Source organism: Haliaeetus albicilla, chromosome 12, assembly GCF_947461875.1.
Source record: "Haliaeetus albicilla chromosome 12, bHalAlb1.1, whole genome shotgun sequence".
In the NCBI taxonomy this organism is placed as follows: domain Eukaryota; kingdom Metazoa; phylum Chordata; class Aves; order Accipitriformes; family Accipitridae; genus Haliaeetus; species Haliaeetus albicilla.
The window spans coordinates 8,944,220-8,961,836 of record NC_091494.1 but is presented as its reverse complement, the minus strand read 5'-3'; the positions used below and the strand labels follow the sequence as shown (position 1 = coordinate 8,961,836).

Genomic DNA, 17,617 nt, shown 5'->3' with positions numbered 1-17,617 from the left:
CTCAGAGGTTCTTTGTGTTGTCTTGGAACAGCACCAAAGGCTTAAGACGAAGCATTTTTTGCTGAGATTCTCAGTACTGCCTACTTCTCTGTGGGCACGTGGCATATAAAACACTACTCTGAATGAGGAAATAACTGGCCAGAGGATTTGATCAATTAAAAGAAAATCTCTAGATAATTATTCTTCCTGAGCAGCCATCAGATCCTTCTGGGTTAGTAGCTGACTTAGAGGATTAGTATACAAAATAACACTGCTCTCCTGAATATGATTTATTCTACGTTGTCAGTGCTGGGATTTTCAGGGAGCTAAGTCTCCAGTAACACAATACAGGTGACTTGCTGAACTCTGACTCTACTTAAAACTGAAGACCCATGTGGGTGGGGAGAGATATGCTCTTCGCAGAAATAGGCTGAAATGTGCTGCTGGTCTGTGACTGGTGGGGAAACAGGGCTTTGGGGAACATCTGCAGTTGTAGGGCCAATCTTAGTCTGCTGAAGTTCCTGTCATTCTGCAAGGCAATTTAGAACCCAGAAACCCAGGTATGAAACGTGATGGATGCATAGCAGATTTCAAGACAACAGGCCAGATCCAAACCTGGGTAAAGATAGTGAACCTAGTAGGTTCTCACCAGAATACGTTTGGCATGTTGTTCTTAAAATACAGAACAAAGCCACAACTTAGTATGTACAAGTTAGTTAGTACTTACCAATATAAGACCATTTTGACCCTGTTTAAAGACAAAAGAAATATTACTGTGAATATCTGAAATTGATCTTGATCTGTAAAGAAACAAATTGCCACTTAAACCCATGTACTGAATTTTGCAATACTTTTATCTGTCTTTCCCAGATGTTGAACAAAACATAGACTCTTTCAAAGATTATGAACCCTTCTCACCCAAATTATAATTATCCCTGTGATCCTGCCCATAGAGGTGGCTTTCTTGTGGTCACTTAAATCCTGGAGCAAAACTTTTGTCAGGTTTTGGTTTGTTGGGTTTTTTTTAATAGCCACAGACTCTCTACGTAGGTACATCGCAGATTTTTTTCTGGTTAGGAAACTAAGGAATATAAATGGAGTGTAGCTATAATGAACCACCTTGTGCCTAGTTGAGGAATTTGAAAAACATCAGTGGATTGCCATTGCTACACTGAGAAATGATGGACAGTCATTTCTGTACAGTGGGTCTGGGATTTGCCAACTGAAAACAGATAGGAATAGATGGACTTTGAAAAAAGGGAGTATGATACACAAACCCATATAACTCAGGGTATCCTGGAGGGGTTGAGTGAGTGTTAAAATGATCAATATTCATCCATTGCTTAAGGAACTGAATTTGAGACAGTGTCTCTGCATGTCTTTGGAAATGTCTTGACTTATTAAATACTCTTTTTAATTTTTTTTTTTTTCGGTCCTGAAACCTACTTACAGTCATTCAGCTTGTTGTGTAATTCCAGGTGCTTGTCCTGACAGACCTGAACAGTTCTGGTTATCAGGCTAATGCAAATCTTTACTCTCCGCAAATTTAATTTTATTTCTGCTTAGAAAACAGTCCTGAGTTACAAGTCTTGCAAACACTCAGTGTGCATGCATGCATGCATGCAAATATTTATTCTTACATACATATGTCTGCTCAGTACATGATTCTTGGCTGCATTTCTTGTACTCTGAAGCGTGGTCACAGATACAGCTCTTCTCCAAAGAATACTGTGTGAAATGTTTGGGATTAATTTGTAAGGATGTGCAAAACAGCTGCACTTAGCTCTTTTGTATTGATATATGCTGGGAACACTAAGCTCTCTGCTTCCAGTTCATTAGGACCAGTATGCCTTGTTCTTTTACACTGGAATTTTCAAAACGAGGTCTGTATAATCATCCTGGCTGAAGTCCCCAGGTTCCTTGCATAGAAGAATTTGTGTACTGTCTTAGATTTCAAGATGAGAAACTTCATTCTCAACTCCCCTTCTCTCTGCAGGGGATTATCTCTTACTGAGTTTTTTTGGGGGTGCTTGTGTCCTCTGGTCAGCACCTTCTGTAGGGAAAACTTGCATGAAGATAGCAACTGATTGTCAACAGGTTTCAGAAATTGCCACATCCTCAACTGAGTAGGGTTTGAAGAAATACTGGGTTAACTACAATAGCTACTTTCTGCTCATGCTCCTACTGCCCATTAAAATGTGTACAAAGTGTCAAAACTATGATTTTTATAATCTAGAACAACCTTAAAATGGTCAATTTCGAAGATTTTCAATATTTTGGGTGTTTGTGCCAATCAAAACAAAAATAAATGAAAGCTTAAAGTCTTTTGCCAGGTGAAATGTTCCTTAGCCTGTGAGCATTTTGATGATCTGCAATTCACTACCATTATGACTTTACTGATGAGCACAATAACAGCAGCTAGTGTAGGTAGGGCTGAGGCCCATTTAACACTTATTTCATCTAACTTAGATCAGGAGATGAATAGATTACTAGATGGCAGAATCTTCTTGATTTTGTCTGAATGAACATGTAGAGCTGCAAAAGTGATTTGCTGCCATCCTCAGACTATCAGCAAGGTTATTAGCCTTATTCTGCTTGATAATGAAATAAGGATGAGGCAGACTGTCACACAGTCTCCCAAAATTGGAGGAGAATCAAGAGAGTGTCTGATTCACATCTAGAAGGGAACTAGCAACAGCTCCGTACCTGTGAGCACTCTCCTGCCTCTTTGTTCATGTTGGGGTGAGTGCTTCTGTGTAATACAGATACACGTCCACCCATGGCAGAGGAGGGTCCTAGAGCCAGTGTATCTGTGTTTCACTGGTCAATATCCAGGGTACAAGTATGTTTCCAATGTCAGTTGGGAGCTGGGAAAGTGGGAATGGTTTTAGTTACGACAATCTACGTTAGTTGTGTCTCTGACTTGGGTAGACGTCAGAGACAGGCAGATGCTGTAGCTCTTGCCATTTCTTGGTACTTGAGCATCTAATTCTAAGATAGAAATTCTCCAGCATTCCCTTCAGGACATACTGTAAGACATATGTTTTCGACACATCCTTTCACTTCCAAAGCTTCTGTGTTGTCAGAGAAAGCACCTGGAAAGCACAAAGCTCTAGGAAACTCTGCCGTTCAAGTGGGAGATTCTGCTACAGAATATAGCCATTTTTCAGATGATATGTGCCCAAAATAAGAAGGTGACCTTAAAAGTTTGAATTCCGCCCCTTATGTAGCTCTTGTGAAAAACCTGGTAAAATGCTTGTCTTGGCAGAGCTGTTTATGAAACTGACAGCTCTGGATTACGCTTGAGCCTTCAGGATTTTCATCCCATGAATATATGTGCTGAGTAAGTCCTCTTACACAACACTTTACAATGATTATCCCTCATATCCTGTAATAACACTAGGTGGATTATAATTAGCTAGAATGGATGAAAATTGATTATAATCAGCTTGAATAGATGAACACTAACTCCTAAAAAGAGAGTGAGGGCTGACCTCCTGAAACTGGTCCTGTTAAATATAAGAGAATGAGGTCTAGTATATGGGCTGCTTCACAGGGATTGCATTCTTTTCCTCTGGTTTAAAAATAAACAGGGCAGAGGGAAAGGTGTGATGCTTCCACTAACTCTGAGAAGGGCCAGTCTCTGCTTCATTCTATGAGAAACAAAAAGATCACAAAGCAAGGCATACTGACCATGCACGAAGTCTGTAACGCATATTAAATCAGAGCACAAATTTCTTTTTCCTATATGTATCAGAATGCCTATTCTGAGAAATTGAAATAAGGATACTAACTCCAAAGAACTGCAGATTGCAACAATATACAGCTTTGAGCATGCTATTGAAATAGTAATGACTAAAAGATGCCAGTTTTCTGCATATATTAGCTGCCCCAAGTTACAAGTGACAATAAAATAGAAAGCTGAAAGACTTTACCATTCAACGGCGCTTGCATTGAGAGTTGTATCTTTAGGAAGAAAATAAGCACAGTAGTGACTGTGACTATACTGAAGCTCTTGGCTGACATCTCAAGGAAAGACTTATAATATTCCGACAGTTCACAGGTTCCTTGCACTCTGAAGAAACTCCCTTGTAGATATGTAGCAAATAGCAGAATGCACACAGAGCTTCTGCTAATGAGTTATTGCCCTTCTCTCCCCTTGTCTCTCTCCTTCCTTTTAAGACTGCTTTTTATAAAGCTCCTGAGGCTCAACCCAAAACAAATGATGTAATCAGACCTGCCTCTAGGTCACAGCACCCTCAGAAAACTGATCATACCCTTCATTACCTCAGTTTTAGTGAGCTCCTCATAGGGCAGACTCCAGCTCTTGGAGAGGGAATTTAAATGTGGAACCTCAGAAATTATTTAGCAGAGACACAAATGCTTAAAAAAGCTGTCCTTTTATGGGCCATACCACAGTAGAGTTTTTCTAGCCTATTTCAGAGTGTCTCCTTCAGCTCCCGTTTTTGGATCAGTGTGATTTAGCATAATGGGCCACTGTGAGGACTGGGGGGAGGGGAAGAGAAGTGAGGCTGTGTGTGGGACTGTTAATAACTCAGAGGGACCATGGACACTTGCCATGAAAACTATCCAACTTGTCAGGAAGGGATTTTTTTAAGCTGAAAGCTCTTGCAACCAGGAGAACACATGAAGTGGGAAGGAGTGAAAATTCATGAATAAACAGCCCCAGAGTCTAATGTTATGTTCAGGACATGTATGGACAGGGGTAAAGAGGAGCACATGGTGTAAGTTAATGTCCTCTTCTGAAGGTGATTGAGGAATATCCTCTTAAACTCAGTCCACTATGGATCGCTGAGGAGCGGAAGGTGGGATTGGAGAGGCTATTGGTTTTAGTTGAGTACATTATTATTTATAATTGTTATTAACTGCTTACTACATCTCAGTAACAGCTTTGTAGCATGTATTCATTTTGACTGGTCAGACTTTATTTTCAGCATCTTTATTTATCAACTGCTATTTAATTGCTCAATGTTATTAGACTTGTTTATTTTTTCCAACCATCATTTGTGAGGCTGATAAAGGGAAAAGAAGGTTGACTGGATCATGGCTCACTTCTGTCTAGATCCCAGGTAGCAACCTACTGTAGAGCATGATTCTGGCCTATTGCTGCTGTTCTTCTGTAGCTGTGTCCTCCCAAGCTAGGCAGAGGAAGGCTGCAGAGAGCAGTAGCAGCTAATTAATGTCTTGTAGCCTCTTAGAAAGCAGCTGTTGTTAAGTACAGTTCCTGTCTCATACTACTTAGTATTTTGTAAACCTAGATTGTAATTCTGCTTGTTTTGGTTCAGCCAGATGTAATCTAGAGGGAGAGGGCATGAGCTTTAGTGAAAATGTTTTTAACATGTATTTTTAAGTCCAGAAGAGAGTCATGCTGTCTACCATGTTTGTACAGATGGGCATGCTGAGTGTGTTGAAGCATGTGGGCTATCAGCACACAGTTGTTACTGCATGCAGGACCTTCCCTAACCTGCTGCAAGTTTGGAAATATAATTTTGTATGTTTCTGCAGAAGAAATTGTTTTGTCATCAGCCTTCAGGTAACTGGCAACCTGTCTGACAAGCTGCTAAGGCTGGTATCAGTAACAGTTGAAAATTACTTCCTCTACAAAAAGGCCCTGTTATGTAGGAGGGTGTGGACTGAGTTATCTGCCAAACTGTGTTTTCATATCTCCTTCCTTCCTTTTTTCTGCCAGTGTTCTTGAAAAGTTCACCGTGTTGAAGTATGCTCTGATTCTTAGAATTTCCCTCAACTCTTTTTTGCATTTCCACAATCTACACCTCTCCTTCCCCAGTTTCTGCTATAGTTTGGCTTCACATCCTTGGGAGGAATTCCAGGCAGCGCTTGTGCTTTCAAGGCTAGCTGAATAGAAAGCTCTTTGCTTGCAAAACCCAAGCCACAGGAAAAGAAAAAGAAAAAAAAAGAGCTCCTTGACAGTTACCTGCCTGTATTCTGCACAAACCACACAATGCTTGCCATTTTATTCTATCTTTAAGAAATTTTAGGTTGCTAGCCAGTTGGTTTTCATCTCACCATCAGTCCAAGGCAGAGACAGAGCAGGGTTTTCATAGATTGGTGGGGCTTATGAGAAGTAAATTCAGATCCCCAGTGTGACAGGTCAGGTTGAAATTTTGTGGTGTGGGTTTATCAATCTTTAACTTGCACTGTCTCCTAACTTTAGTGGTGTTTGTCAAACTGGTAGTAACATATAGACTAACGTGATAGTCATCCTGGAAAGTGCACAGGACAAGTTTAAGGGAACTCATTATGCTGAAAAATGTCTTCCGTGAATGTGGGTGTTTGCCATATTAAAATACATGTTTACAATGCAGTATGCAATAAGTAGAGCTAAGAACAGGGAGGATGAAAGATGATGTGGATCATGGAGAAAAAACCAAAACACAACCACCCAGCAGGACCATGGGCTTCAGAGGAGACTCAGTATTGCTATGGGATTCCCTGTTGAATGGAACTGCAGAAGTGCAATTATGCTGTAATATAAGATGATTCCATATCTTGTTTCTCCCTAGTTGTGATTTCCCACTTTAAAGCTGCAGCAAAGGAATACAAGGTGTGAATGATAGGTTGCCTAATGTCCCAATGTTGGAGAAAAGTTGAGCTTACAGTCCCCAGAGTTTGAGGCCCTGCCCCAGTTAGCAGGCAGCACTCCCCACCCGATGCAATTAAGGATCATGAATCCTTTTTAAAAGCAGGATCAAGTGCAGGGTGCTATCTGGCCTGAATATGGATTTGCTTAGCAGCTCCATTATTTCTGTTCCTCAGTTTTTCTACCTTGTTCTTCTCTAGAGCAGTTCATTGAAAAACTTTCAGTTCTGCTGTTCTCAGCTGAGAAGGTAGTAGAGCTTGGCTGGCTTATGCTACAAGAGTTCCCCATAGCAAAGATACCAAAATATTATCACCATCCAGCTGTGATCTAGCTAACCAGGAGTTTGCAGTACAGGCTGATTTTCTCCAAATTACACTGAAATTTTGGCTTCTGTGGCACCTCAACATGACAAATACAATGAAGTATTAAACACTACCTCAGTCTCACGGTGTATGAACAGAACTGCTTTAAAAACAGGTAACTCCCTCTATTGAGGTATATTTCAAACGGCACTGTTATCAGCAGTTATCTTCAGTCAAATTCTTCTGTACCAATTTTTCATCCCAATCTCTGTGTGTAGAATTGGGAACAGAAAAAAAGGCGGGACATTGCTTCTGAAAGCATAGTGCTATAGAAATTAGACAATGATAGGGTAAATGACCATTAGGTAAGGAAAATCAGAGAAGAACACACTTGTTAGACATTTGTTATTAGACCTGGGCAGTGACATAACCCTAGTCCATAACCAAGTCAGCCCTCTGTTATATCTGTTCAAGAGCTATGTGTTTCTCCTATGCCTCAGGGCATATGAAGTGATCTCACTGCAGACTATCTTCCTGAGTAACTTAGATTAGCAAAATACTAATTTAATTTGAAAATTTACTCTTTTATTGTTTTCCATGATACATCTGAACACGTGCCGGACTTCAGGAGTTACATATGTGAGCTCTGTTGAATGTAGTATACTGAGACTGTTATGACCACCAGTCAAGATTATTACTGCTGCTTTCTGCAGTGCACAGGCTTAAGGATGCTAAAAAAAGCAGCTCCTTGCTCATGGTTGTGTTTTTGGTATGGTAGCAGTTGCAGTGGACACACAGGTCCAGAATTGAAAGTAGACAGACATGGGTAAACATCTTCATGTGTAAATATCCTTCTTTTGAAAATGGCTACACATGTTTAGTTGGCCAGCACGTGTTCTGCAGTTCATCAGCAAAGGAAATTCTGCTCTATCTCACTTACCTTTGAGTTCTACTAATCTGATTACAAAAGCAAAGACCTCTGGGGTCCCAACTGCTTCTCTCCTCAAAATCAGCCCACCCCCATTTATTAATTTTGTCCAGCCCATAGCACACCACACACAGAACAAACTCCAAACTCCAAGTACAGATTGACAGGCACAACAATGACACTTGGCTCCCATATTGGGAAACTACTTCTTATTAGCTCATGTTTTTTAATTTGTCCTTCATTTTTGGATTAATAAATACTCTGTATTTGTTGTTCCAAGAATTCTTTCATCATGGCAATGCCCTTTACTGTGATCGCAGTAGGTATGAGAATGAGACACAAGAAAAAGAAATGAAAAATGTAGATAACAAGTGATGCTGTCACCATTTGCAATAAGTCAAAAGACCTTTAATGACTACACAACATACGAAACAGGTTGTGTAGGTCTTTTTATGAAAGCTGTTCATATTATGAATGAGCCAGAATAGCCATTTTTCCAAACTATATGGAAAAAGTTAAATTAGCTCTGCAGTTGAGATTCAAGGCTGCCAGGAATAGCTGTGTTTCTGACATGCAAATTGCCAAATTTATTTACTAAATCAAACTCTGCCATTGTCAAACAGACACATTTCATGATGGTGGACTCAAGAATTTTGGAAAAAGGAAATGAAGCCGATACACTTCCAGCAATTCCAGATTGCAAGAAATTAGAAATACTCCCTATATCTTTATGATTGTTTTGGCCTTGCTTGCACAGTTTTGACAGCATCATCCAACATATGCTCAGACAAAATTTCTTTTTTTTTTTTTCCTATCTTCACTATGCATTCCCTATTGTGTTTTTCCCATGGAATAAATGTTGTACAGCCATTACTGTATATTACTTGTTATATCTTGTGGATTTTTTTTTGCAAATTAATTCCTAAAGTGCTTCCCATGCTGGAGCATGGCAAAGGGTCATATCATCCCAGTTATGCAGGAATCAAATGAAGAGTCATCTATTCTAGCAGGAAATCAGACTGGGAATGTGGGCTTTCAGATGTTCCTCAGGGAGTGTCAACAAATGAGCTGTTGAGCAGGTATACGAGAGTTAACTTTTAGTGCCTATTAGAGCTCTCTGCAAAGTTAATGGGAATGTTTTTTGTTTATCTTATTGCAAGCTGGTTAGCCTGGATGCTGATCAGTCAATATGCACAAGTGACACTATTAAATATTTGATAATCCCAGCCCGTTAAATGGATGAGACAAGGCCTTCTCATAAGAGAGTACATTTGGAATTTTCACTTGCAAATTTCATGATGATTTGACTGACCCTCACTCCCTCTTCCTGGTGTGTTTAGCTTCAAAGATGAAGCTGAAATAAAATGGAAAAGAAGGCTTTGATGTGAGCAGTGTCAAAGGTCAGGGGAGATGGTGATACTGCATGGGTACTTTTCTTTAAAAAACATTTTAGCAAACATACGGATAAGTGGCCATAACAAACAGACTGTGGAGCACCATGCATACTGTAAACAGAAAACAAACAAGAAAGTCCGTTGGATCCAAAATAAGAAATGAACTCAACGTGTGCAATAACTAAAATCAGTCTGGGTCGTACTGCCATCTAGTGGGATCTCACCCGTTCACCCATCCACCCCCCGGGGTTTGTGAGCTGGTGGATGTTGGGGTGACTACTGGCAATGAGGCCCAGTGAGAGTGGGTGGGTGCAAGACTCCGCTGCAGCCTGCTGTGACACAGATGATTCAAACACATGCTGGTTTACTGGTAACCTGCTGTGTGTAAACAAAAGGTCTAACCCCAGGACTGTCTGAAGAATTTTGGAGGCCAAGGCCACAGCATTGACAGGCAGATGTAGTCTAGTTGTCTCAGAAACCCTAACAATGCTTGAGGAGTCTTGGGTGTTGGGCAGTTTGCATCAGTGACCCAAGACAGAAATCTTTAAACTGAGTCCTGTTTCCATGTTTGAGCTATGCTGGAATATAAACCTTGATGTCTATGTTTGAAATGTTAGTGCACACTGCCATTAAGTTCATCCTCTCAGAGCCTCTAATTGTGTAGATAAAACAGGTTGTTCAGAGCTTCAATATTCATTGTCATCTTTTTGACACTGGCTCCCCTAGAAAGGTCACTCTATTGTTAAACTGGCCATTTCCATGTTATGGGATTTTGAGTGGTATTTTTATCTCAGGCAAGTTCCATCTTTCCTTGATGTGATCTTCCTTCAGGCCTTTCAGTCTCTCAAAACTGCATTTCTAAATTACTGTGGAATGCAGGAAATTGTTCAGTATCTTTGCTTATATCATATCTACCCTACTGAAAGATCACATACTTTCAGTTAGTTGTTTGACAAGCAGATGAAGCTGAGAGTAGTTAACCCTGCTAGGGTTGCCTAGTAACCCTACTTAGGTATTGCCTGTCTGCCTTTCACAGCCAAACATTAGTGCTAGGAACACCTTCTTGCAATGCTGTGCACAGGCGAGGTAAAAACCGTAGGAATAGCCTGCACTAGTTGGCTCCAGTCACAGGACTGGTTACAAGTGCTTCCTACATGTGATCCAAGACTGACAGAAGCAATTAGTGATAGCCAAGTTCTTTTTTATGAAAACACAGACAGCTGCTGAACCAGTTGTTACTCTTTAATGAGCAGTTTAGATGTACAAAATAATATGTTGAGGTTTACCAAGAGCAGTAGAATAGGTAGATGCAATAATAGATGGAAATGCTGGACTGCATACTGTCAATTGTCACATATGGCCATCCCAGTTCTGCCTTCCTTCCTAGTGCAAAGGCCTGAACCTCACTTATGTTTGGCCATAGGAGCGTATCTAAGAGAGCTGGAGGGGCTTGTGGTCCGTTAAATTCAGGAGAGACTAACCCAAAGCCCTGGATCTACATATCTTGACTTCAGGAGCTGAATTCTGGTCTTGGTTGGTGAGGCACAACCAGCCAGGCAGGCAGGAGCTGGAGACACAGGAGCAGCCATGGGAGAGCTCTCTTGGAAATCTACAGCTTACTCTGATGAGATCATAGATCTGTTTTCTGCCTTCTAAGCTGAAGTGCCGTAGTTTCTACTGTTGCACTTTTGTGGCTAGAGCCCTATGGCTCAGTGTTGCACAGGCATGCATATGTCTGTATGCACTTCAGTGTGACTCTTAATTAAAAATGAAACCCAGAAGCACTCCAGTGGGTACAAAAAGGAATTTTAGTGGAAGTCCCAGAAATTCATTTTGAGTCTTGCATTTGTCATCCAGTGACAAACGATTAGCCTGCAAAAACAGCACATGTTTTGCTCTGTTCCAAAGGTTGGATCTTGCTGGCATCCGATGACTCTTCAAAAGGCATTTGGAAAGTGGGAACTAAGGATAGCTGTAATTTCATCCCTGGAAATCAGTATTTAATCTTCTTGGCTGTATAACTAGGACTCGCACCTTAGGAATCACTAGATGAGGACAAAGAGATCCCAGAAAACGTGTGTATGAGAGGGGACCCCTTAAAAAAACAACTTGTTAATAATATTTTGGGTGTCTCAGAATAGGAATATATAATAAATATGTAATAAAACAACTAGGAGGAGATGGACGTATCCATTTAATTTTTTTGAAGGGATACATCAAGATATAAAATCATTACTAGGTAGCTAGCTATTAAAGATAAATGCATTAACTTCTTATTGGCAGAGATCAGGCTTTGAAGGGAACCTTACATTATCAGATAAACTGTGGGGACAGTAAAACCTTCTCTTTCTTGGCAAAGGCACTGAATGTGTGTCCTGAGGCACAATGCATAATGGTAGATTTTTTCCTGCTGTGTCTTCATTTTGTTCTTGCCTCATTTTCATTACATCAGCAAGTTTGGAAGGTAAGAACTGTTTTTTAAAAAATCCTTCATATTGGGGATGATGCACAAAACCAAGATACTGATCACTGGTCATTACAAGCCATAGAGTTAGAGCAGGAATTCATAAATCCAATGCCCTGCCCTCTAAATTATATTCTACCTCTCTGAAATTCCCTGTATGTTAGTGATTTTTCCATCTGCCCTCCCAAAAATATTATGTCCTTATGGAAGAAATTTCTGCTGTGGCGGAATAGCCCAGTGAAGTCAAATTCAAGGGTTCTTGCGTGTTCTGAAGCATATGCTAAATGGGCTGGTAACTGGCAGACTGAGCAGAGCAGCACTCCAGGATTTCCCATATGAGAAGGCCAGGCACGATTGTGTGTGGCCACTTACACAAATTCAAATCAATTTCCCCAACCTTTTTTTCTGTTCAACCTAGTATTCGGATTTAGAGCCTGTCTTCCCTGAAGTCAGCTCTCAAACAGATTTACAGGAGCATGTAAGATCACATCAGGCACAGAACTAAAACTCCCTCTGAGTGCATATATTGGTTTGTTCAGAGTATGTTTTTTAGCAGTATTACAGTAAAATTACTATTACAGTAAAATATGACTGCAAAGCAACTTGGCCTTGGGTCCCAGCTGTTGGGAAAACTCTACTTGTGTTTAAACAGTAGACTCAACTGTGATGCTTAGAATAGGTTAAGCAGCACCCATAAAAGAAGCAGACTGAATGCTGTATTTACAGTGGCTGTAACTATCACCATTTAGAAATACTTCTAATCTTGGCATGCGAGTCAAAAGTCCAAATATATTGCCAGTTAATTTCAAGGCATTACATTTGGTTTCTGAGAAAAAGACCTGTCAAGTATCTGCTTAGTTGCATGTGGGGAATATATGCAATGAATAACAAACTGAGTATATACAAAGCTAAACATTAACCTTTTTGGTGCTAATAGATAATATGACTTAATAGAGGTTCTCAGTCACACGGTTGAGGTAGATACGCTGCTTTATAATGAACTGTAGGTGTAGGGACTGGCCATGGTTGCTGCGTGCTCTGCAAGGGCATGGCTCATCGTATATAACTTTCAGGACATGAGGATCACCTCGTATTTGAGTGGGTTCCCAGAGCCCATTCAGGGGAGTGACTGACACTGCTCCTAGGTGTGTCATTCTCTAAGTCACCAGCATTCTGCAGTGGGGCTGTGGAAAGTTTCCCAAAGATTATGGAAGACTGCTGGCTGTCTATCTTCAGTAAACAACATTTGGGATTGTTTTTTGCTTGAAAATACGAAATAATTATAATAGCCTCTCTAGCCTTTTGTAGTCAAAAGTACTCCGTTTTGAATACACTGTTGGTTCCTAAACCTATTCAACCTTCTAGGAAACGTGAACTGCAGGGTAGAGGGAGCTGGCAGGAGGAAAATGAGCTTTGCAGCCAGGCCATTAAGCCTGAGTCATTACTATTGAAATCTGTGTTTTAATATTGTGCTACATCCCTGCAATGTTGAAATGTTTGCCTTTTTAGGGTTTGGCAAAGAAAACAGGAAGATGCAAAATTTGCTGAAGGCCTAGATGTAGATGGGGGAGTACTGAGGACAGAACTGGTCAGCTTAAACCAAATGCAGCCCATCCCTAATAGGGCAGCCAGCCTGGTGAGGATCCTGGGCTTTGAAGACATGGTCAGGGAGTCAGCACTCTGCACAGCAGAGTGCTTCCCTGCTTCTCTGCCAGTAATTCAACAAGAAGCTCCTTTAATGAGCCTGAGCCAGTCATTACAATGCCAACTGTTGGTAACTCAAGGGCTGGGGTGCCATGTGCCCACGTTCCTGCTTCCCATTTCCTGCATCAGTGCATTCTCCGGGCTGCCTTTTCCCCCTCGCCAGCATGCCTCAGTAGGGTACCAGATTCTCCGCAGAATTACCAGAAAATAATATGGAAATTTTGGGAGGAGTGCTGGGCATGACCATTTAGTTTCCTCCTTGGAAAAAAAGCAGAGATAGTCCTTTTACATTATGCAACTCATCTTTACCTCATGGCTGGGGGCAGAAGGGAGGGGAGCTCACTCAGCAGTCCCTTTCCACTTTTCCAGTCTAATGTGTGGAGATGCATGAATTTGCAGAGCCTTCTGTAAAGCAGAGGCATCTTGTTTTGGTCTTTGGCTCAGAGCACTATCTCTTCTGAGGTGCTGTGTTGTGGTACTAATTGAGCAATAATGATGGGGCATAAAGTTGAGAATATTTCACTGTGACGTCTTCTGAAGCATATTAAAATGGGGTTTGTAAGGCAAGTAGAAGAGAAGCATTAAGTGTTAGCTCTCTTCATCTGTTGCGTTTATCCAAATAAAGGCACTATCCCTCTAGAGAAAGATCCCTCACTTTTTTCCTTACAATCTTTGATTTATCAGAGTGTCCTAGGTTCCATTTTATCAGAGACTCAGATCTTTCCCCATTGTTAGAGTGGAGCTGAGGACCTAAGTCACTGAATGGGGGAATGGAGGAGAAGTGATGACTATATGAATAATGTGCGACAAGAATTGTTATCTCAAATAGGCTCAGGTAAATTTCCTCGTCACATGGCAGGATGGTAACCCCTGCCACCACATAAAAAGCACAAATGGTATCCTCTGTTACGAAAGGTTACCTAGTAAAGATGTATGAAATAATAAAAGAATCTCAAAGGCAAAATTTTTTCTGTGGTCACTGCTGTGACTAACAGGGCATCTCTATACTCATTTAAAAACATGTTGTGGATTTGCTTGTGTGTGGGGTATGAGAAAGGATCCCTGCAAGGTGGTAACAGACCAGAACAAGTTTCCAGCAAAAGTTTCCAGCAAACCTAAAATGTGAATTCATGGTGCTCTCAGGTGGTCTTTATATAACAACTAAATAATAGGTATACACTTGTGAGTCACTGTTTTTGTCCTGTCTGTGCACACTGGAAAGCCCTAAAGTGTGGTTAAAAAAAGGCTCAAGCAAACAAGTCAAGAAGCAAAGTACAGCAAATTGAAGCATTCTGCTAAAGATGGAACACAGCTTTCTTCTCATTGCTTTGTACTTCTGGATCCTGCCAGAAATACTCCTCAGAATAACAGGATCATTTTTGTTGCTGGCCTCTGCTCTGTCTGCTTCATTCACCATACATGGTCATGGTGTTGGCTCAAGAGCTTAAATGTGAGACACTGAAGGAGTAGCCAGACAAAAGTCTTGCTATAGGGAAGACAGGCATTCAGATACTTACATCGTCAGTTCTGGCCTTGTCTGGGTTCTAAGCTGGCAGTGTAGAAGGGAGTGATCTGGACAGGGTACCAGGAGTCCCCATGCTGGATTTCAGTTTCTGACTGTGTGACTGACTTCCTTCTGCTTAATTTCTGTCTCTACCCTTTGTAAATATCTGTAGATGCTGCATACTTTCCACATTGCAGCCAACAAGACCTATAAAGCAGTATGAACTGGGGATGCTCGGAAAAAGGGCCTCACTGCTCTGTTTCCTCCTTCCGCTGGTGCAATTGTGCTCTTTGCTCTGAGCATAGAAGTTCACTGCAGTTGATGCTGCTACACAGAGGATGAATGCAAAGGCCCCTTGTTACCGCTCCACTAGCTTCATCGACACAGGATGGCTGGCTAGAGTCAGACCAGAAGTCCTTTTGTTTCTCTTGGAGTGTCTATGTGGCTGAGGGATGTTATGTGCTCATTAACTTCTATGCAACTCTAGTTCTCCTTCTATTACAAAACAAAACCAAATAACTAAGCCAAGTCTGCTTGCGACTGGGGAAAAAAAAAAAAAAAAAAAACCAAAGAAAGAAAGAAAGAAAGAAAGAAAGAAAAAGAAAAACAAACCCAAAAACTCACTTTACAGGTTTTTCCAAAATATCTTTAAGCTGTCTGGAGTGACTCACTGATGTCTGCTACACATCAGGAGATCTAAAGGTATATTTTAAAATAAAACTAGAGAGATGACTATTAACTCTTCTTCAGCCTCAGTTCCAGATGTATTTATGGCTTTGTGTTCTGCATTGAGACTGTTCTAAATCAACAGGAGAACCTATGCTTAAGCTACTACAGGATGATTAAAATAGCTGTCTCCTCATGTTGGGCTTGCAGAATGAGCTCTGCTCATGCAGAAACTCTAGGCAAGCTGTGCTCCAAGCAGTATTTTATTAGCTTTGGAGACATAAAAAGCTTGCTTGTTTGTCTTGCTGGTAAACTTTGCCAGTCATATGTTGGCTTTAAAAGTCAACATGAAAGAAGTCAGTGTTGTAGTTTTCCAGAAATGTAAATCTCCTAATAGTGACTGCAAAAGCCAGGGAGTTAGGAGTGGTGGAAGAGGGAAAAGGAAATGGGGGCCAATTCTTTGCATGAAAGCATGAAAAATGAGTGTGTTTTAAATGAAATGTATTCTGCTTATATTATATGTTCCAAAAATCTTGAAAAATGTTGTCATCCAGGAATGCAGGGAGTCCACGTCTTTTGGCCCGTACTCCCTTTGGGAAGGCAGTGCACTAGTGGTGCAGCTGCTGGTTTGAAACCTCCCCACGAGGGTGTTTTTCATGCAGCCCCTGGAACATGGAGCTGTTGGAGTTCTCCCACCAGCTTGTTCACTGCAGCAGTCTTGTGTCCAGAGCTACAATGTGATATTTCATACATAGCAATAACCACATTACCATAGCAAAGAGGATAAAAGGGGATCAGCATAACCCAGGACTGTAGATTGTAAGCATTCCTGAATAGCCTCTCTTATTACAGAACTGTGAACTGCTGCAAACCATTTGCTTACAGAGGTGCTGCTGGGAATGGGAATGACTTGTTCACTGACAGGCAACGCATGAAGAGTTTGTCCACAGTAGGTGCACAAACCTGTCCACATGACGGTAAGTCAGATGGGTTTTTAATTTCACTTTTAATATCATCCCTTAATTTCAGCCCTTAGTGATGCATCTTCACAATCCCTGATGACTTGCAGCCATCTGAGTAAATATAACCTCAAACTGCTAAAACTCTGAAATGTTTGTAGGTCTCTCTGAGAGCAGAACAATTTGCAAACAATATAAGCAGCATGTGCCAAGAACACATACAAAAAGTACACAGTGCACATACTTGCAGGAAGAAGTCTGCAGGTAGTCATAAGTCTTAACCTTCCTTGTACATAGATACATTGTGGTTTCATATTGCTAATGGTTTTACAGCACCATCAACAATATTTGCTCATTTTCCCACATGACAAGGTGACATACCGGTTCTCTTTATGCAATTAACAGCCAGGGTTGACCCTAGACATTAGCAAAATAGCTGCCTGGAATAGCAGCCTACTGGCAGCAGAAATGCCTATGCCACAACCCCAGACAACCAGTCTGGTTGCGGCTATGGTTGGTGTTTAGGCAGAAGGAGATGGGATGGGTATGGCAAAGTCTGGAGTCAGACTGATCAGCAGCCCAGCAACGGAGGTTGCTGTTTTCACTTCTTTTCTTTCCTTCCTGTCTTCATGGCTGGAGTGGCTCCGCCCCAGCCTCTTATCCTAGGAATGGCAAAATGCAGTGTTGTCTATGTGGATGAGAGGCTGTAATGAGAAGTCAGGCTTGTTAACCTCTGTTTTCTTAGAGAAAGACTGTAATGAGAAGGTTTATCTTCATGCAGAAATACTAATAGCAATGGTGTAAAGCTTAAGCCCTGAATCTGGGAGCAAGATTCATGATTACATGCCATGCTTATGAGTACCTAAATGCTCTGGCTATTTAGATCAGCTTTTTGATCTACTACAGCTGTTACATTTACCCATCAAGAGAAAATTATCCTACCATCATCAAGCATGTCTTGGTTAACCTGTAGTTCAGAGTTTTGGACCTTATGGGCCTGAAAGATGTTGAGCCTGCCATTTTCCCTTGGGCTTGCATGAAGTGGCATTAAGTGAGACAAAGGAGAACCAGCTGTCCTGAATTAAAAGCCCATTT

General features: G+C 41.1%; 1 protein-coding gene across 4 annotated transcripts in view; it reads right to left on the bottom strand.

The window, feature by feature from the left end:
• The window catches only part of CA12 (carbonic anhydrase 12), a 50,858-nt gene that overhangs the window by 22,990 nt on the left and 10,251 nt on the right, over positions 1-17,617 (bottom strand). For 2 of the 4 annotated variants that reach the window (XM_069797966.1, XM_069797968.1), the window contains one exon: positions 707-727. The exons of 1 other annotated variant lie outside the window; for it this stretch is intronic. In XM_069797966.1, coding sequence (XP_069654067.1) covers positions 707-727 — 21 coding nt within the window. Of the gene's footprint in view, positions 1-706; positions 728-3,914; positions 4,164-17,617 lie in introns of those variants that run through there. One more of the 4 variants, XM_009917528.2, reaches the window with a different exon arrangement.